The sequence below is a fragment of the Orcinus orca genome, chromosome 11, assembly GCF_937001465.1.
Source record: "Orcinus orca chromosome 11, mOrcOrc1.1, whole genome shotgun sequence".
Classification (NCBI taxonomy): domain Eukaryota; kingdom Metazoa; phylum Chordata; class Mammalia; order Artiodactyla; family Delphinidae; genus Orcinus; species Orcinus orca.
This window is the reverse complement of record NC_064569.1, coordinates 92,079,555-92,099,418: the sequence shown is the minus strand read 5'-3', so window position 1 is coordinate 92,099,418 and position 19,864 is coordinate 92,079,555. Positions and strand designations below refer to the sequence as shown.

At 56.2% G+C, this 19,864-nt stretch overlaps 2 protein-coding genes across 6 annotated transcripts; one reads left to right on the top strand and one right to left on the bottom strand.

Moving 5' to 3' along the window:
- Positions 1–1,423: 1,423 nt before the first annotated feature.
- MPST (mercaptopyruvate sulfurtransferase) lies at positions 1,424–8,741 on the bottom strand. Of its 2 annotated transcripts, none has more exons than XM_004279439.3 (3): positions 8,605–8,741; positions 4,226–4,847; positions 1,424–2,011 (listed from the first exon to the last, which is right to left on the bottom strand). In XM_004279439.3, exons 2-3 carry the CDS (start codon positions 4,818–4,820, stop codon positions 1,713–1,715), a joined length of 894 nt encoding a protein of 297 aa, XP_004279487.1. In that variant the 5' UTR covers positions 4,821–4,847; positions 8,605–8,741; the 3' UTR covers positions 1,424–1,712. The 2 variants fall into 2 exon arrangements, with proteins under 2 accessions (XP_004279487.1, XP_004279486.1); XM_004279438.4 differs by having other exon boundaries at positions 8,509–8,642.
- Positions 7,270–16,530, top strand: TST (thiosulfate sulfurtransferase). 4 transcript variants are annotated; one of them, XM_049694697.1, is made up of 3 exons: positions 7,270–7,473; positions 9,637–10,252; positions 16,061–16,530. In XM_049694697.1, exons 2-3 carry the CDS (start codon positions 9,658–9,660, stop codon positions 16,357–16,359), a joined length of 894 nt encoding a protein of 297 aa, XP_049550654.1. In that variant the 5' UTR covers positions 7,270–7,473; positions 9,637–9,657; the 3' UTR covers positions 16,360–16,530. The 4 variants fall into 4 exon arrangements, with proteins under 4 accessions (XP_049550654.1, XP_004279489.1, XP_004279488.1 ...); XM_004279441.4 differs by having other exon boundaries at positions 7,270–8,483; XM_004279440.4 differs by lacking the exon at positions 7,270–7,473 and adding an exon at positions 8,855–8,981.
- Positions 16,531–19,864: the final 3,334 nt, after the last annotated feature.

Below are 19,864 nucleotides of genomic sequence, written 5' to 3'. Positions count from 1 at the left end.
TGTCTGAAACCAGCGTGAAAGGAAGGAAGTTTCTAAACTGTCAAATTCAGCCCCCAGGGGAAGGGGTTTATGATGGGCAGACAAGGGTCCCCTCCACGTGGGGATCCCTGTCTACAATGGTCCCGACTGCTGTGGTCAAGTGTGGCCACTGCTCCTACAGCATTGGTGCTTAACTGGGGGGTGAGTTTTGCTTCTCGGGGGATATCTGGTCATATCTGGAGACATTTTTAGTTCTCACAACTGGTTGGTGCTGCTGGCATCTAGTGGGTAGAGGCCAGAAACGCTGCTAAACATCCTCCAATGCACAGAACAGTACCTACAACAACAAAGAATGATCCAGTCCAAATGTCCGTCATCCTGAGTTTGAGAAACCCTGAGCTGGAAAGATGGGACTCAGCACGGGGCTCCTGGCCAAGTCCTTGTCTGAAATCCCTTCTTCTGAAGTACGTATTGTTCCCATTTTATAGATAAGAAAGCTGAGGCTCAGAGAGGTGGGGCCTGCTTTAGACCTCTTATTCAGAAAACCAGGATTCTGTCCTGTTGGTCCCCCACAGATCCTGTGGTCTTGGGAGACACAACTCAGCCTCAGAGGAAATGTGCTGGGGACTGTAGGTGAGAAAGAGTAAATTCTGAGAAATCTGGGTCTGGTTCCAGCTCTGTTGTGAACCCATCAAGTGACCTTGGGTAAGTCACTGCCCCCTCTGGTTTTTTTTCCTTCTAGGGTTCCCCCCAGTACTGGCTGACACCTGGCCCTTTGCTACCAAGAGGGGCCCCGGGAGCTGGAAGATGGGGAGGGGTAACCCAGAACCCAGGTTCTGACAGGGGGAGCCTGGGGCCTTCTCAGACACCCATGTCTACCTCTGCACAAAGACAAATGCAGAGGGAGAACAGAGCCCCTACTGGGGAAGCCGTGGGGGAAGGGTTCTCCTTGAGCAGAAAGGATCAAACCCCCAGACTGCCCACCCCCGTGGAGCTCCCAGAGCTTGGCCTCCAAGTGTGACTCTCAGAGTCGAGAGCTAGATTCTCCTCCGATTTGGCTAAACTCTGCCCTTCTCCGGAACATCCCGGCTGGGCTGACAAGTACTCCACAGCGTGGGACAGCTTCCCATTAAGTTCTGGAACCATCTCTGTCTTGAAATGAGATGTATGGCTTACCTGCAGGGGGTGTTTGGGTGTGATTCCAGACAGAGCACAGCAGATGCACCTTAAATAGCCCAGAAGCCAGAAGGGAGACCCCAGCCATAGAAGTAGAAGACAGTTCGCTGGGAGACATTCAGTCACAGGACTGGAAGGGCTCTGGGACCCCGGCACCGCTCAGAAGGCAGGGACAGCATCCTCAAGACCCTCCAGCTCCACGAAGCTCCCTTGCTGGGCATGTTGGAACCACTGGCCAAAGAGCCGAGGAAAGCTGAGGCAGCCTCAGTTAGAAGGATTTAGCACTTGACTGTTTTATTTCCTCAATAGAGGGGAGGTGGGGCTCCAGCTCAGCACCACGTGGGCAGCTCCCCTCCCCCTGTTCCCGCCACCACCTTCTCTGCTGCCTCCACTGAGAGCCCACGAGGCAGCGGAATTGCTGGCCTCTGGGATGTCACCCTATGCACCACCTGGGTTGGAGGAAGAAACCCTATACTGGTCAAAGCAGAGTCAGAACCACCAGGCTGGGCACTGCTGGTGGCTGGGTGTCACCCGAGCTTCCTGTGTCCCGCCAAGCCTCAGTGGGTCTTCCCCCGGCCCTCGGAGATGACATCCTCGGGCTGGGCGCGCATGTACCACTCCACCCAGGAGCCGTCATAGAGGGGCACATCGGGCTTGCCGCAGAGGTAGGCCCCCAGTGCCACATGACAGGCTGTGACGCCGGAGCCGCACGTGGCCACCAGGGGCTGGGACAGGTCCACCTTCTTGTCCTGGAAGAGGCGGCGGATCTCCTCGGGGCTCTTCTCCAAGCCCTCCTTGGTCATGAATTCCGTGAAGGGGATGTTGATAGTGCCAGGGATGTGGCCGGGTTCGATGCCTGCAGCGGGAGAGCGAGATGCAGGGAACAAATACAAGGGCAGTATGAATGGCCCCTGCAGTACTGAGAGCCTTCCATGCGGCCGCGGTGCTAAACCCTCTGTAAGCATCGTCTCATGCAGTCCTCACAGCCAGGAAGCCGGGGCACTGTTTACAGGAATCCCCGTTCTACAGGCGGAGATGCTGACGTTCGCAACTGTCCAAAGTCACGCATCTAGCAGACTGCTGCCTGGAATTTGAACCCAGGCCTCAGCTCCGAACCCAGGGTGGCTACTGTCAGAGGAGGGCTGTCCCCATACCTCGAACCCCACCAAGCAAGGGAACCTCCCTGCCGGACGGATGTGGCAAATTAGAGGCGCGCTTGGCCAGGTCTGAGGCTGTGGAGTGGGGACGATGGGGACGGTGATATTCTCCACTGATTCAGATGGAGCCTGTACACAAGTCAGCTCAGCCACCCTGACAACAGGCCTGCTGGGCGTTTACTGTTAGCTCCCGTTTTACGAATGAGCAAGCCTGCTTGAGGTAAGCGTTAAGCACCCCGTAAAGAGCCAGAGCCAGGGAAGCACATGTTAATTTTATCACTTCCCGTTTCTTGAGCGCGTCCTGTGTGTGCAAACACGGAACTAAGTGCCTTACACACTTGCTCTCATTTGACCCTCACTTCATCCTTTAAGCTCTGTGTTCTGCCCTGACTTTGACATGCAGAAGCTGCAGTTCCGAGATTAGGTGACCTGCCAGACGTCACACAGCCGCTGCGACCTGGGGCAGGGTTCTGAAGCCAGGTCTGGCTCTGGTTCGCTGCCCTATGTTGCTCCACCCACCCCGCCCCACCCCCACGCAGGGGGCTGAGCTGAAGTGCCCCACAGGTTCAAGGCGGCATCCCTTAGGCTGAACCGTCGATGTAGGTTCTAAAATGGTTGGCTGGCATAGCACGGGGAGATCAGCTCGGTGCTTTGTGACCGCCTGGAGGGGTGGGATAGGGAGGGTGGGAGGGAGGGAGATGCAAGAGGGAAGAGATATGGGGATATAGGTATACGTATAGCTGATTCACTTTGTTATAAAGCAGAAACTAACACACCATTGTAAAGCAATTATGCTCCAATAAAGATGTTAAAAAATAAAAAATGGTTGGCTATCAGCAGTTTCCTGCAGTTTGACCTTATGTCAACAGCTCTGCAGGGTTCCGTGTAGCAGGGACCTTGTGAATTCACCAGATCTCTCTGGGGTATCGACTCCGTCCAGCTACCGGGTTAGTCTTCAGGATGCGCTGGGAGCATGGTGGCCCTCAGGTCACCCCAAACGGTGCTAGGACAGGGTGAACCCAAGCTACTCTAGAAACAAAACAGAAGCTCCATCCGACCCTGATGCAGGGGAATGGGGGATGCCCTTCAGGGAGAGCTTCCCAGAGGAAACGGCAACATCCTCGCACCCGCCTCGAAGCAGACACAAGACAAACGGCTGGGGGATTACTGGCTGTTCACTGCAGGTAAAGGTACTGGAGTTCAATGCCTGGCTGCTTCCTGAGATCTGGGGCAAGGTAGCCATTCTAAGGTTCCATTTCCCCTTCGGTATGATAACAGTACCCATCTAAAAAGCTCACACCAAAGGGGCCACTGACCCACCTGCGTTGTGGGGACCCCTCCCCACCTCTGCTCCTTGCCCGGGGAACCCAGCCCATGGGCAGAAGGCCCTGCCCCAACCCAGGCGGGCAGCCACACTCTATTCAGTTTCCGCTCCAACCTGGGGCAGCTACCTCTCTCTCTACTTAGCGCCCCTCTATCCTGCCCTCTGCAAGGCTCTGGTCCCTCTGAGGGCCTTTCACTCTCCACCCCAGACTCCACTTCCCCGGCTTCATCCTCCTCAGAGATGGTCCTACACCTGATCAAGCCCCCTCTCTTTGGGGCTCTTCCTCAACTGGGCCTGCCCACCCCTCCTATTTGGCAGTGACCCCTATATCCATAGTACTGGGGTGGGGCTGTTTGGGTTCTCACACTTATACTGGGCCCCCTGGGTTCCCAACTAGTTTGGGGTGGAGGTGGGACAAGTATTATTGCCCCTACTTTAGAATAACGCCAGTGAGGCGACTAGAAAGCAATTCTCGGCCCCCACCCCACACGGTGGGCTTTAAAGGCAAGGGCGAGGCGAGGGCAGTGCTCAGGGTGCGCCTGACCCCGAACCCCAGGGACCTCCCGGGCCCCTCGCACATCGGGGTTACCTTCTCGGGGCTCGGGCTCGGTGCCCCGGAAGCGGCCAGCGGCGCGGGCGTCCACCACCTGGAAGCGCCGGGATTCGAGGTTCTCCTTGATGTCCTCGTACGTCTTGACGTAGGCGGGGTCCAGCACCGCGTGGAACTCTGAGGGCTCTGGGCGGCTCTTGCCTGCACTCAGCGGGAGGCCCTGGCGCAACCAGTTGCGGAGGCCGCCGTCGAGAAGCGACACGGTGCGGTGGCCGAAGGCGCGGAACATCCACCAGACACGCGGCGCCGAGTAGAGGCCCTGATCGCTGGCGTCGTAGACCACGACGTGGGTAGAGGCGCTCACGCCCAGGCGGCCCGCGTACTCGGCAAAGTGCGCAGCCCTGGGCAGCATGTGGTCGTAGGGCGACGTGCGGTCGCTGCACTGGTCGATGTCAAAGAAGGCGGAGCCCGGGATGTGTCGCTCCTCGAACTCGCGGTGCGCGTCGCGGCCCAGCTTGGGCAGGTACCAGGAGGCGTCGAGCAGCTGCAGGGGCTGCCCGGCCCGCGGGGCCCGGAGCGCTTCGGCCACCCACTGCGCCGACACGAGCGCGCGGAAGAGCTGCTGCGAGGCCATGGCGGCGGCGACACCGGGGCTGCAGGTCTGGCCGACAAGAAGGATGTCAGGAGGGAATCGAGTAAGAGGCCGGCCGGGCCGGGGGTGGGAAACGCCTGTGTCGTTGGGACTGGGGCGGGGCTGTGGCCAGGGCCGGAAGGGGCGGTGGAGCCCAGGGAGGTCAGAGTCCAGGGAATGCGGAAAACCAGCGGTGGTGAACCCGGAAGCAGACGTCGGTCACCGGCACCTCCTCTCTGTTTTCCTGCCAAACCTTGTATATATACACAGAGCAGTGACCGAATGAACGTGACCCCTTGGCGGGGGCCCTCACCGGTGCTTGCTGCAGGGTGGGTAGGGAGAGGGCCCAAGCAGGGGAAGGCCCCACTGGCACTTTAAGGCAAGTAGGGGCAAAGTCCCTCCCTAAGACGTAGCTCAGCTTTGCTTGCAATCAACCAAGGTCCCTGGTGGAATTCACTCATTCATCAATCATTTATATAAGCAGCCTCAGAGGAATAGCAGCTGGAATTGCCTGAGTCCTCCCTATGTGCCCTTTAATTCTTACACCTTACACCACTGCAGGACACAGGGTAGGCTCTCAATTATCTGCTGCATGAGTAGCCTCAAGAAGGTTGCTTTTCTCCTCACTGTTTCACAGAGGGGACACTGGAGTTCACAAACGTGCACTAACTTGACCAAGGTCAACAGCTAAGAAGTAGTGGTGGTGCCAGGCTTCACACCAGGCAGTCCAGCAAGGTCAGATTTTGCCCCTGGAGTTTCCTCTCTGGAAATAGTGACTTAGGGCCTCACTCCCTCCCCGCCCCTCCTCTCCCTTGCGGGCCAGTAGCGCAGAGTACAGCAGTTCACCAGCGCACCATGACAAGTCAACTCACGGCCTTCCAGGGCAGAGGTGCTCCAGAGATGCCCCAAACATGCAAAGCGCCTAGGCAAGCACCTCCCCCCACCCCCCACCCCGCCCACCGTCCGCCCTGTCCAGTAGGTGCCTTTGGGCAGGGTAGAGAAAGGTGCCCCTTCAGCCAGGCAGAGGCACAGCCTCACCAGGGCATGGGGCTGGATGAGTGGAGTGTGAGCTGCAGGTCAGCTCCACTCAACCCCCAGCCATGCACCCCCTGTGCAGGGTGCAACCTTGCATTCGTACCGGGCAGCCCTGGTGCCAAGGGGAAGGGGGTGGGTAGAGAACGGAGCGTGTTGCGGAGTGCCCCTGCGGGCCATATACTAATGAGCACCACAGCCTTCAGTAGTGACTGTGGGGTTGCCTGTTTCTGAATAAGACCACTGGTGGCTAGAGATATGCCTTGCCCTCGGTCACAGATCTGGTCAGGGGCAGCCTCAGGATTTGCAACCAGGTTGCAACTTCTCAGGCTAGACTTCTTCCCCAGCCCCAGGTCAATGACGACCAGGGCCTAAGGAGTCCACGGCGGATTACCTGGTGCCCAGCGCCCTCCTGCAGTCTCGCTGCAGCCTGGCTTTTGGGAACCATGTTTTCCACGTGGCCAGGCCCTATGCTGGACACTAAGAAACTCTTGACTTTGTCCGGCCCTGGGAGTTAAGGCAGCCACAGGCCTGCTCAAGAGACAACATAATTGCAGAATTTCTGGAATTCAGTGGGAGCACAGGGGGGCCGCTAGCTCAGCCTGGGGTGGGAAGGCGGGGGAAGGTGGGAGGAGGGGAAGTCCAAACTGATTTGCTGCAGTCAAACTGGAAACCACAGTTTGACCTTCAGGGTGAGGCTGCCGAAGAGGCTTTGGCTAAGGGGCGATCTCAGTGCAGTGCCTGTGGATTCCGCCGCAGCTAGATAATTTTGGGGGATACAGCGGGCCCCTACTTGAAGACCCCATTGTGAACCACAGCGGCCCCTGCCCCCTCCCCATTCTTGGGGCTCCTTGGTGTTTTCCCCGAGGATCCATTTAGAGTGGAAAGAACCCTGATTTTGGAGCCAGAGCCCCTCCAAATCAGTGCAAATCCACTCCCCTGCTTAACTAGGAGTGTGAAAGCGGGCATGTGAGGGTCCTTGCGCCATTTCCATTTCTTATAGTGGAGCTTCCAACCTTCACCTCTTACAGTGAGGGTTAAATAATGAACGTTGAGGCGCCACCATAATGCCCTGCATATGGCTGGTTTTAATCATCATTAAAAACAGCTTCGGGCTTCCCTGGTGGCGCAGTGGTTGAGAGTCCGCCTGCCGATGCAGGGGACACGGGTTCGTGCCCCGGTCTGGGAAGATCCCACATGCTGTGGAGCGGCTGGGCCCGTGAGCCATGGCCGCTGAGCCTGCGCGTCCCGAGCCTGTGCTCCGCAATGGGAGAGGCCACAACAGTGAGAGGCCCGTGTACTGCAAAATAAAAATCCCATTATTTCTTCAAAGTTACTTCATAGGTGGCTCATCCTGCCACACAGACACACAGACACGCACACACAGACACACACACACACACACACACAAACACACACACACACACACTGCCCCCTATGCTGGATTGGCAGTTCTCAGAAAGGACCGTGGGAGGTAGAGGAGGTTCCGGAAGAGCAGGCTGTGTGTGTCACTGAAGGGTGTGGACCAGGTCCCCAGGCCCTGCTCCGGGAGTCGAGGACCCCAAGACAAGCAGGACAGCCCCAGGCCCGTCTCCAGAGTGTACACAACTGTGCTAGGGGAAGGGTGAGTCCCAGGCTGCCATCTGGGGTGGGCCCTGGAATAAGAGGGCTCCAGTCAGACTGGGCATTCTGCAAGGCCTTCCCCAGTCTCGCCCTTCCTGGCACCCTCTCTCCCTTCACTGCAAAGCACAGAGCTCAGAGGACTCCCTGGGTAAATGCTTATCAAAGTATGAATTTTTGCAACTTTCGGTGAGAATATAATTGTTTCAGAATAAAAAGAATTTTTTAAAGGGGGATGAGAAGAGCATTCCAGGCATGTATAACAGCATATGCAAGAGCTGAGTAGGGGCAGTGGTGTCCCCGCCAGCTCGCAAGAACCAGTTGTTAGATTTGCAGGAATTAGGCCAACTGGCTGTTAAAGACAGCCACCGTTAAAAATTAAATTATATACATTCACAATGAAATAGGTTAAATTAAGGACAAAGGCAGTGTTTTAAGAGTACGTGGCTTCAGGGATGAGCAAGGTAAACAAAAGCAGCCCCTGCCGGGTGGGTTTCCCATCGGGTTTAACAAGCAGCCTGGCCTCACCGCCACCGCGGGCCGCTAGGCAACTCACTGGGCCTCTCTCTCTGGTCTTTAAATAAGTTTCTGGCCTACTCCGCAGGCTTGTTGTGGGAAGTAAGCGACACCCGTGGGAGTACCCAGTAAAGTGCCTCGCCAAGGAGGCCTTGACAAATGTTAGCTCCGTTTCACTCTAGCAAGTTCTTTGCCAGTTTGTCCTCCTGGAGCCTCTGGGTCAGCTGGCCTCCCTGGCTTCTCCGTCAGGCTTTATTAGTCCTCCTCCCTCCTACCCTCTCCGCTAGCACCAGGTGATCCCGCCCCCCCCGTCCCCCTCCCCCTGCCACTCACCCCGACCCCACCCTGCGGGCCGCCCCCAGCTGCCGAGGACAGCCGTCGTTAGAGTGAAGCCAGGGGCGTGCCTTCCCTCCGAGACTGCGGCCCCCTGCTCCGCTCAGGCCCCGCGGGGGAGCCCTGAGCCGCGCACCCGGACGATCGACCTCCCCCTAAAGAAAGGCAAGCGCAGCGCCGCAGCAGTTACCCCAGTCTCGGGCTCCCGGCTTCCGGGTTCGGCCATGGCCCAGCGCAGAGCGCCCCCTCCCCGCGCTCTCAGCTGTCCCCCGCTCCCGCCACCAACCTGCGGCCAGCCAAAGGGAGGAGACTCCGGCACAGCCCACCCCGAGGCCACTCGGAACCCTCAGCTGCCGGCGCCTTCCACTGGCCAGGCCGTGGTGGGGGGGTGCCCGCGCCTCCCAGCCCCGCTCCGCACCGCCCCCGCGCCGCCCGGCGCCCCCGGCGCATCCTCGGGGGTCCGAGAGGCGGCACGAGGCCGGGGGGTGGCCGGGGGCGGGCGCGGCGCGGCGTCGGAGGCGCGGGGCAGGGAGGGCGGCGCGCGATCCACCCCCAGGCGGCGGCGCGATGGTGTGGGCCGGCCGGGGAGTTGCGGGCTCAGGGTTTGAACCTGCCAACTTCTCCAGCCCGCAGGGGTGAGCGCCGGGGCGGCGGCAAGGGCGAGTGAGTGCGGCGGCGTGGGGCGGAGGCAGGCGCCCGGGCCGCTCGGGATTGGGCCGCCGACCGGACCACCTGCCACCCAGGGGAGGGTCCCGGTGGCGAGAGCGGGGTGGGGTGCCCCGGGAACCCTGGACCCAACTGGGGCAGAGGGCACTGGACCGGGCCGGACTCAGGCATTCAGGAGGCGGGCGAGCCCAGGTTGCTGAGAGGCCGCAGGAAGGTTTGCGAGACGAGAGGTGGGGGCGAGGGCGAGGGCGTGTGCGAACCCTTCCCCATGCGCCCACTCCCCTACCCTACCAGGAAAGGGGGCTCTAAGCCCAAGATGCCTTCTTCCCCCATCTTGGACATCTTTTCGCCGCACTCTCTGGCAGGATCCTGAGGGCGAGTATTGTAGCTTCTGGGGCCAGACACCCTCCCCGCCAACTCGTCCATCTGGAGCCCGCTTGCCCCAGCCCCTTCTGCGCGGGAGGGGGTAGCAGAGAGCGGCGGAAGCAGGCTTTCCTTAGGGAATCTGCAAACCTAACCCCACTGCCTGATTGCTGTAAACACGACACCCGTGGGGGAGTGCAGTGGGCAAAAAGCACCTCCTCCCAGGCCCCACCCCACTGAACCCACAGTCCTCATTGCCGGTCTCTTTCCTGGTTCCCACCCGCGCCAGGTGATACGGAGAGCTGAAACCATGGTTCAGCAGGTGCTGTACCGGGCGCTGGTCTCCACCAAGTGGCTGGCGGAGTCCGTCCGGGCTGGCAGGCTGGGCCCTGGCCTTCGAGTGCTGGACGCCTCCTGGTACTCGCCGGGCACCCGCGAGGCCCGCAAGGAATACCTAGAGCGCCATGTGCCCGGTGCCTCCTTCTTTGACATAGAGGAGTGCCGGGACAGAGCGTCGCCCTACGAGATGATGCTGCCCAGCAAGGCGGGCTTCGCCGACTACGTGGGCAGCCTGGGCATCAGCAACGACACGCACGTGGTGGTGTACGATGGTGACAACTTGGGCAGCTTCTATGCGCCGCGGGTCTGGTGGATGTTCCGCGTGTTTGGCCACCGCACCGTGTCCGTGCTCAATGGTGGCTTCCGGAACTGGCTGAAGGAGGGCCACCCGGTGACATCTGAGCCCTCACGCCCAGAGCCAGCTGTCTTCAAAGCCACACTGGACCGCTCCCTGCTCAAGACCTACGAGCAGGTGCTGGAGAACCTCGAATCGAAGAGGTTCCAGCTGGTGGATTCACGGGCCCAAGGGCGGTACCTGGGCACGCAGCCGGAGCCAGATGCAGTAGGTAGGTGGCCCGTGGTGGGGATGGTCCCTGGGGAGCAATGCCCAATGGAGAGATGGGAAGTAGGATGTCTGAGACCCTCTCCAGGTTTTGCCCTCAGTACCCCCATGTGGGCCTCAGTCTTTCCATCTGTAAAATGAGAGGGTAGAGCCCAACCTAAAGGCTTTTCAAGCTCTGATGCATGAGGACGTACACATGTGTTCCCATAGCCACATGCTAAGACGCGACCTAGCATCTGTGTGGAGTGGCATCAGCAGAGGTGACTGATGACACATCCACCCACATCCATGCCCAGGCGCTAGCTCCACCACATGCCCGAAAGTGTCCGTGAGCCACACATGCGTCGCTGAACAGAAGCTTCCTCAGGACCTCTCTAGTTCTTCAGAAATTCTTAGAGACACGAACAATGCTCTTCCCCAGCACCCCATCCCTGCCTCCAGCTCTCCTGGACCCCCTGACCTTCCTTAAGTTACTTGCTCAGTTAAGTGGCAGTGTTAGGATTTGAACCCAGTGCTGCCTAGTTTCAAACCAGTGCTCTAAACCAGGATGCACCATCATTCTGTCCACTCCCCACCTCCCAGGGCCAGCGGGGAGCCCTTCCGCTAGGCATCTTTAGGGAGATGGCTCATGAGTTCTCTCGTTTGGACAAAGGGTGTGTGTGGGGGGAGGGTTCTACACTGCTGGAGGTGGGGGGAGTCTCAGGAGAGGAAATGCTGCGTTCTAGCTAGAAACTCCTAACAGAGAGGACCACAGAAGTCTTGCCATCACCCCTTCTGGGCGCCCTCCAGCCCCTGGCTGGACACCGCTGGTGGCCAGGACCTCACTGCTCTCAGGGCCTCTCGGGGCCCAGGCTGGCTGAGCCCTCAGGATGGCTGGAGGGGGCTGCGGCTCTGTCCTCAGTCAGGGCGCCTCTGTGGAATCCAACTGCTGTGCAACGTTTGGACTAACTTGTTGAAAAATCCCTTCCTTTCTGCGCCTCTGAGGAGAGAGCCCTGTGAAAGCTGCTTCCAACACTCTTAGAGCTGGAGGGCCTGAAAGGTCACCTCATCAGTCAGAAGAGAGGCTGTGGTGCACAGAGGAAGGAGGAGGTCAAGCCCACTCGGGTAGTTAGTGGAAAGCGCGGGGCTCTGCCCTCCCCATCGTGGCTTTCTCCGAGCCCCGCGTTCTTCCTGCCCAGCTTGCTCTCTGAAGTTCTGGAGTTGAAGATTCAAGTTTGTTTAGCACCTTCCAGAGACTCCTGGCACGGAGCTCCTGCAGCCTCCTCCTGGCCTTGGTTCAAGGCACCTTCACTCCTTGGGACTTAAGCTGCCGCTGGAGGGAGGAGAGGTGGAATTGTTTCTCTAGCTGCTCCCCATCTTGCTCTGAAGCAGACAGAATAAGTAAATGGAGAGTTTAGAGATGCCAGATCCCATCTCCTTACTCCCATTTTAGAGATGAGGAAACTGAGGCTCAGAGAGGGGAAAAGCCTGCGGCTGCAGGTAAGACCTCCTGAAAGCCCCGAATTCTAAAGTCCCTCCCCCTCTCCGTGGCCCGCTTCCCCCCTCCTCCGGGTCCCATCTGGAGACCAGGGAGCATGGACCCCAGTTTAAGCCCTGCTCCTCCTCTGTGCTGGGACCTCAATCAGCTAATTGCTTGGCCTCTTTGGGTTCCCTTATAAAATGAAAAGAGTAATGCCAGCCCTACCCACCTGGCTGTGTATTTATTAAATGCAGCAGTGGCTGGAAAGGTATTTTGAGAAGGATGAGGACCTGTGCAAAGGCCGGGCTGCTGGAAAGCCTCCCGTACAAGACATTTGGGGAATATTAGGGCACGTGAGGCTCTGCTGAGTTCACAGTCCCCCGCTTGTGGTGGGATCACAGAGGCACCCCGTGGGCTCAACTGTCCAGATGTAACATCCAGGGAAGTGTGGGTGTCCCTGGAAGGAAAGACCCCCAAGAGGAGCTGGAAACAGGGCCTTAGAAACCCGACAGCCACTCCCTGCCGCTTTCAGGCGAGTAACTTCCCCTCTGGCCTCAGTTTTGTGCCCCCAGTGCCTTCAGTCCTGTTTGTAAGGGGCAAAAGGTGAGAGTCAGACAGACCTGAGTTTACATCCTGGTGTGGCCTCGGGCAGTTCCCTCCACCTCTGAACCCTCCTCCTAATGAAAGGGACACCACTTGCCTTGTAGGAGCCTTGGGGAAAGGGCGGGAACAGAGGTGGGATTTGATCCAGCGCAGTGTCTTTATAAACCTTATTCTCTTTTCCTCCCCACCGCCCACCCCAGGTGGGGGGTCCATGAGGGTGAAGAGGGAGGGTATTGACCCCCTAATGCGTACTATTATTTGCAGGACACTTTATGTACATTCTCTCCCGGGTACCTACAGCAGCCCAACAGGGGAGGCAGGCGGCAGTTCAAAGTGGTCCCACTTTGCAGGTTGGGAAAGGGAACAGAAACTTCTCTATCCAGACACAGAGGCCAAGACTTGACCCCAGTCGCAAGATCAAAGTGGTGTTATTTCCCAAGGCCGCTGCTGTGTAAGCAAACACGGGGATGGGGTTGGAGGGTGGCGGGGAAAGGTCATAGCTTCCAGGTGTTGCTTCATGTTGCATCATGGGGTTGTATGGCTCCTGCCTGTGTCTCCTCCCAGGGATGGGGACTGGGGTGGGGATCAGGGAGAGTGCGGAGCAGCTTCCCAGCCGCCAGGGTTGGGGGCTGCCCACTGGGGCTGCCTGCACTGGGTTCCTTAGTGTCTTTAGGACGAAAGCAAGAAAGAGCTGCACAGGTTTTCCTGGCCTTGAAAACCCATACCTGTCAGTGACCCGAGGGATGCTAGTTCACCAACTAGACTAGCATCTCCTTGCCCAAAGCTGGAACATCAAGTCCCAGACCTCTGAGCAGGCATCAGGAGAGGTCATCTCAGCCATTCCCCTGCTTCAGCCACTCTTTCCAGGAAGGCTCAGGCTTTGGGGTTGGGCACACCTGACTGCACGTCACACCTGTGCTGTGTGTCATGGGGCAAGTTACCTCACCTCTCTGGGCCTGGGCCCCCCATTCGTGCCAGGAGGCTCATCTCTCTCCCCAGCTCAGTGAGGATTGAGGAAGATAAAGTTCTTGAGCTAGCCCACTCTCTGGTGCCCGAGGTTTTGAGCGTGGTGGCACGCCTGCTGGGGCCAGGGAGAGCCGCAAGCCTGCAGCTGAAGCTGGACTTGGAAGAGCAGCAGGAGCCCTTGTCCCTGGGCGCCAAGCGCCTTTCCCCTCGTTGGCTGTTGGCTGTTCTCCGAGGTTCTCCGGCCAAGTTCATCTCAGCCCTCCCCCCATGAAGGCGGCCAGTTCCTGCTCATTTAAATTCCTCAGACAGGTCCTGAGCCTTCCCTGGCAGAAAGGGAAGGCTCCCACCTCCCGATGCTGGCCCAGTGTGGGGGCTGGAGTCTGTAGAACGCCCTGCCCCCAACTTCTTTACTCAGAGTGGTGCCTTTTATTAATTAGAAGAAAACAATAAAACTGTTTCATCAGGGATGGGTGGAAAGAAACAAAACAGCGTTCAGGACTCAGCAAACACTTGTGCTCTTCAATGCACTTAAATCCAGCCCACGACCTGGGTACTGAAACTTTTTCTTTTTGTGGTGGGATTTCAGTTCCCCAACCAAGGGTGGACCTGGGCCCCAGCAGTGAAAGCATGGAATCCTAATCACTAGGCCACCAGGGAACTCCTTGAAATATTTTAAAGTTGGGTTTCTTGGAAAAGAACACCTTTGAAGCCAACAGACCAGTTGCCCTTCGTTGGTAGGGTCAGTACACATCTGATCTTAGATCAAAGTTTCCTGACAAAAAGTGAAATCACAACAGGAAGAAATCACTATAATTTTATAAGTCAGGGGACTTCCCTGGTGGCACAGTGGTTAAAAATCTGCCTGCCAATGCAGGGGACATGGGTTCGAGCCCTGGTCCAGGAAGATCCCACATGCTGCGGAGCAACTAAGCCCGTGCGCCACAACTACTGAGCCTGTGCTCTAGAGCCCGCGAGCCACAACTGCTGAGCCTGCGTGCCACAACTGCTGAAGCCCGCACGCCTAGAGCCCATACTCTGCAACAAAGGGAAGCCACTGCAATGAGAAGCCCGCGCACCTCAATGAAGAGTAGCCCCGCTTGCCGCAACTAGAGAAAGCCCGCGCGCAGCAACAAAGACCCAACGCAGGCAAAAAAAAGGAAAAAGTTAAAAAAAAAAAAAAAGGGAAATCCTTTTAAAAAAAAATGTATAAGTCAGGACATCTAGTCAATCAAAGGAGCGCTTGATTCGCGCCAGCAAATTTTGAATCGTCTTTGGCCTTGGGGTGAGGAGATTGGGACTTTGCTGGCATGATTGCTCACCTCCTGGGTGCCCACGGTCATTAGGGGTTTTCATCTGCAGAAGCTGACTTCCCAACAAGCCTGTGAGGAAGGTGGAGTTATCTCCCCATTTCAAAGGTGGGGAACCGAGGCTCAGACGTGCAGGACATGCCTGGCTGCACGCTGGTGCCCTGATTACCCCCGGTCAGGTCCTTTCCCTCCCACTGCTGCCCAGTCTGGTCCTGCCCTGCCCCACAGTCTGGGTTAAGTGGGGAATTTTGGAGGAAGGGAGCCCAAAGAGACACCCCAACCTTCCTCGGGCCCCCCTCCCAGTGCCCAGTCTGCCAGGGTGTAGGGTGCTTGGGGACAAGGAGTGACCTAGGCCTTGGGTCTGCACGTGGCACCAGCTCTGGCCATGGCCCAGCCCCATTTGCCCCACATGCTGGCTATTCTGAAGCCAGATTTGGCAGGGGGCCTTCCTGGGTGCAGAGAAGGTTCTGGAATGGACCCTGGAGCTAGCCTAGCCCCCATTCTGCTTCCGTCAAAGCCTCTCAGGGCTGCTAGGAAGGTCCTGAAGGGACCACACTGCCCCCATTCTCACCTGTCCCCCGTCGTAGGTGGGGAAGTGGTAGAGAAGCAGCAGCATCTGAGGGTGGCTCGGCCAGCTGTAGTAAGTCTGTGCTTTACCCTATACAACAGCCCTTACACACGCAAACACTCATTCCCACTTTACCCACGGGGACACTGAGGCTCAGAGAGGTTATGTGACTTGCTTGAGGTCACCTTGCCAGTAAGTGGCAGAGCTGGGATTTGAACTTACGTCTAAAACCAAGTCACAGGCTCTTTCCACACTGTGTGCTTGACAGGAAAACCACGGGCCTCGGTGTAATCCTGGATCTGCCTTTGCCTCTCTGTGTGGCCTCAGGCTAGCCTTTCCACTTTGCCAAGCCTCGGTGTACTCATCTGTAAAACGGCGTGACATTATATTTAGTGAATTATGTGGTTATGTGTTTAACCTCTATCTTCCTTGCTAGACTAACCTCCCTGAGAGCCTGGGCTGTGTCTCCCCTTCACCACCGTGTTCTCAGCAATAGCCCATAGCATTTGCAGTCATCATCCCATTTGCTGTTCTCCACAACCCTATGAGATAGGTACGTACCACTGAGCCCATTTTACAGATGAGAAAACTGAGGTTCAGAGAAGTGAAGCAATTTGCCCAAGGTAAAGGTTAGTAGATGGTGGAGCCAGGACTCCTCCCTGTCCTCTCAAGCAGGTAGGATATTCCTGCTTCAAGGCAGATTTTGGTGTGGGGGGGTGGTGTCATGAGCACTGGATGTAGGTAGGGCTGGAATAAATTGAGCTCTGAGAAGGGCAAAGATGTTATTTTTATTTGCAAAGCTCACTCTCCTTATAGCCACGGTTGATTGTGACCTCCAGGCCCCACTTACCCCCATCCACTGTGTCGCTCCTAACCCTGTCCTTCCCTTTGTCCTCTACCCCTGCCCAGGACTGGACTCGGGCCACATCCGAGGCTCAGTCAACATGCCCTTCATGGACTTCCTGATGGAGGATGGCTTCGAGAAGAGCCCGGAGGAGCTCCGTGCCATGTTCGAGGCCAAGAAGGTGGACCTTGCAAAGCCCATCATCGCCACATGCCGAAAGGGTGTCACTGCCTGCCACATCGCCCTGGCCGCCTACCTCTGTGGCAAGCCCGATGTGGCCATCTATGACGGCTCCTGGTTCGAGTGGTTCCACCGGGCCCCCCCGGAGACCCGGGTGTCCCAGGGGAAAGGCGGGAAGGCGTGAGCAGTGGCCTCTCCTACCCTCGCCTACAACTCCTGCCAGTGGAGTGACCCCAGCGTGGCCCACAGCTGGTCCATGCCTCATCGGCTAAGGAGATGAACAAGTTTTTAGAGTTAATGGGTAGAGCGCTCCTTTTCCCAACAACACTGGAATAAAACTGGCCTTTTCCGAGTAGCTGTGTGAGCCCGTTTCTCCCTTGGTTCCGTCCTTACCCCATGTTTCCTTCTTCAGATTCCTTAGAATCCACCGAGGAAGGGAACCTCCACACCCACCCACACGCTGGGGACACTGCTTTATTACTTAGTTTTGGCAAAGGAAGCCGCCTGTCAGATGGAGCACGCTGGGACCTTTCCTGGAAGGGGTACCAGGAAGCCAGACAGAGTGAAACCTAGGTTAGCCGGTGCACCATCCCTTCCTGCTGTGGGTCCAGCCCTCTAGGAGGAGGGGGTGGGAGGGGAGACAGCTGGTCTTCACCTGAAATGAGTGTTCAAAGAGGTGTCCCACAGGCCCTGGGGCCTTTCAGAAGAGGCGATGCTCAGAAGCAACTCGGTGTTCACTGCAGCACTATTTACAATAGCCAAGACACGGAAGCAGCCTAAATGTCCATCAGCAGAGGAACGGATAAAGAAGCTGTGGTACATGTACACAATGGAATATTACTCAGCCATGAAAAAGCATGAAATAATGCCATTTGCAGCAACATGGATGACCTGGAGTTTATCATACTAAGTGAAGTAAGTCAGACAAAGACAAATATCATATATCACTTATATATGGAATCTAAAATACGATACAAATGAACTTATTTACAAAATAGATACAGACTCACAGTCTTCAAAAACAAATGTATGGTTACCAGAGGGGGAAGGTGGCGGGGGGATAATTTAGGAGTTTGAGATTAACATATACACACTACTATGTATAAAATAGATAATCAACAAGGACCTACTGTATAGCCCAGGGAACTCTACTCAACATTCTGTAATAACCTATGTGGGAAAAGAATCTGAAAAAGAGTGAATATATGTATATGTATAACGGAATCACTTTGCTGTACACCTGAAACTAACACATTGTAAATCAGCTGTACCCCAAAATAAAATAAAAATTCAATTTTAAAAAAAGACACAACATTGTAAATCAACTTATGCCAATAAAATTTTTAAAAAAAGAAAAAGAAGTAGGCCAAAGGAAGGTGGTCTCCACCTTGAGTGCCCTTCCTGGATCAGAATAAGACCCTTTGGGGAGCGATGGGGGGAGGGGCTGGAGAAGCAGCATCAGCCCCTGGGAGGAGGTGTTTGAGCTCTGGCAGTGGGAATCAGGAAGCTACAGGGAAGCAAGTAACCTGGTAGACTGGGACCTATGTGACTGCATTTGGAGTTTCCCGGAAACAGGCTGTCTAAACCCTCCTTTGGGGCTTCAAGATGATTCCAGGCCCCACCTAATGGGGATTCTCTGATCCCAGCTGTCCAGTCTTCCTGGGTTAAGTTTGGACAAGAGGAGTAGGGCCAGGGACCGAGGTTGTCAGTGATGGACCCCAGCCCCTACCTAACCCAGCGTTGGGGCAATCAGGTGCTCTGTTACTGCTGCGGGTGTTGGGTTAGTGGCAGGGGGCTGAGGGCCCATGGGGTCTGCAGTGGAAGAGGGCTAGGGCAGTCTGGAACCCTCTTGCCTCCATGCCATCCTTCTCCTACCAGCTTTAGGTCCGTTATTGGAGCCTTTAGGGGCCAAAGAGCCAATCTCAGGGGATGAAGACTCTCCCACCACCCCTTCCTCCTTCTCCAGTCCCAGAGCTCATTCCATCAACATGTTTACTGAACACCTACTGTGAGGTGGGCACTGGTCCAGGTGCTGGTGACATGGCAGTGAACACAATCTCCCTCCTCATGTGTGCTTCACATCCTACCTGGGGGAAAGAACAAATGTACATATATATATATATATGGTATAAGATGGTGACACAAGTGCTGTGGGAAAAAAGAGTAATAAAGGGAATGGGGAGTGTGGGGTGGGTTACGATTTTTTTTTTTTAAAGGGTGGTCTGGGAAGGTGAGCAGAGTCCCAAAGGAGGTTGGAAAAGTAAGCCACATAGATATCTAGGGAAAGAAAGTTGAAGCAAAGCGAATGGCCAGTGCAAAGACCCTGAGGCAGGACTGGGCTTGGTGTGTACAAGAAACAGAGGAGACCAGCATGGCTGGGGCCAAGGGAGTGATCAGGAAAGGGGGAGGAGATGAGGTCAGAGAAGGGGGTGGACATCTATGGTAGGGCCTTGCAAATCAATGGAAGGACGACAGGTTTTACTCTGGTTGAGATGGGAAGCTACTGGAAGGTTTTGATTAGAGGGGTGACATGATCCAAATAAGTTCTAACAAGATCACTTGGCTGCTGAGGTGGGAAAGAGACTTGGTGGATAGACTCTAGGGTTGTCCGCATAATCTCTGCCTCCTGATGTCCACCCCCTGTGCAATCCCCTCCCTTGAGTGTGGGTGGAAACCGCAACTTGCTTTAAACCAACAAAATATAGCAATGGTGTGGGATGCTGTCTCATCTTGAGCTGCTATAACAGGACTGGCTGGTTTAAACCACAGAGGTTTATTTCTCACAGTTCTGGAGGCTAGAAGTCCAAAATCAAGGTGCCAGTGGATTTGGTTCCTGGTGAAAACTCTCTTCCTGGCTTCTCATTGATTGTGTCCTCACATGTTGGAGAGAGAGAGGGGAAGAGGGGGAGAGCAGTGCTCTGGTCCCTCTTTCACTTCTTCTAAGGACAGCAATTCCATCGTGGGGACCCCTCATGACCTCATCCAAACCTAATTACTTCCCAAAGACCCTACCTCCAAATACCATCACATTGGGAGTTAGGGCTGCAGCATATGAATTTGGGGGGGACACAAACGTTTAGTCTATAATAGTTGACACTTCTGTGATTACAGTACGTGAGATTATAATGCCCATCTTGTGCTGGGCATTTTCCTTTGCTGGCTTGGATGAAGTGAGTGACGTGTTGGAGGCCCACATAGCAAGGAACCGAGGATGGCCTCTGGCTGAGCCCCTCAGTCCAACAAACCATGAGTAACTGTGTCCTGCCAACAACCTCATGGTCTTGGAAGCAGATCCTTCCCCAGTCGAGCCTCAGAGGAGAGCACAGCCCCAGCCAACACCTTGACGGCAGCCTTCTGAGGCTCCAAAGCAGAGAAGCCAGTTAAGCCATGCCCAGACCCTGACTCACAGAAACTGTGATAAAGTATGTTAGGCTGCTGAGCCTGTGGTAATGCTGTTACGGAGCAGTAGATAATCAATGCAGGGCACAGGAGCAAAAGAAGGAGACCAGGGAGGAGGCAAATCTGTTAACCCAGGCAAGGGGTGGTGCTGGCTTCTACCAGGGGCCAGGGGGGATGTGGAGGTGGGTAAAGGGGTCTGAGTTTGGTGTATTTTGCAGGACTTGCTGATGAATCACTTATGGGGTTGGCTGAGAATTACAGGTGACACCTCACTCTGTGCCAGGGAATGT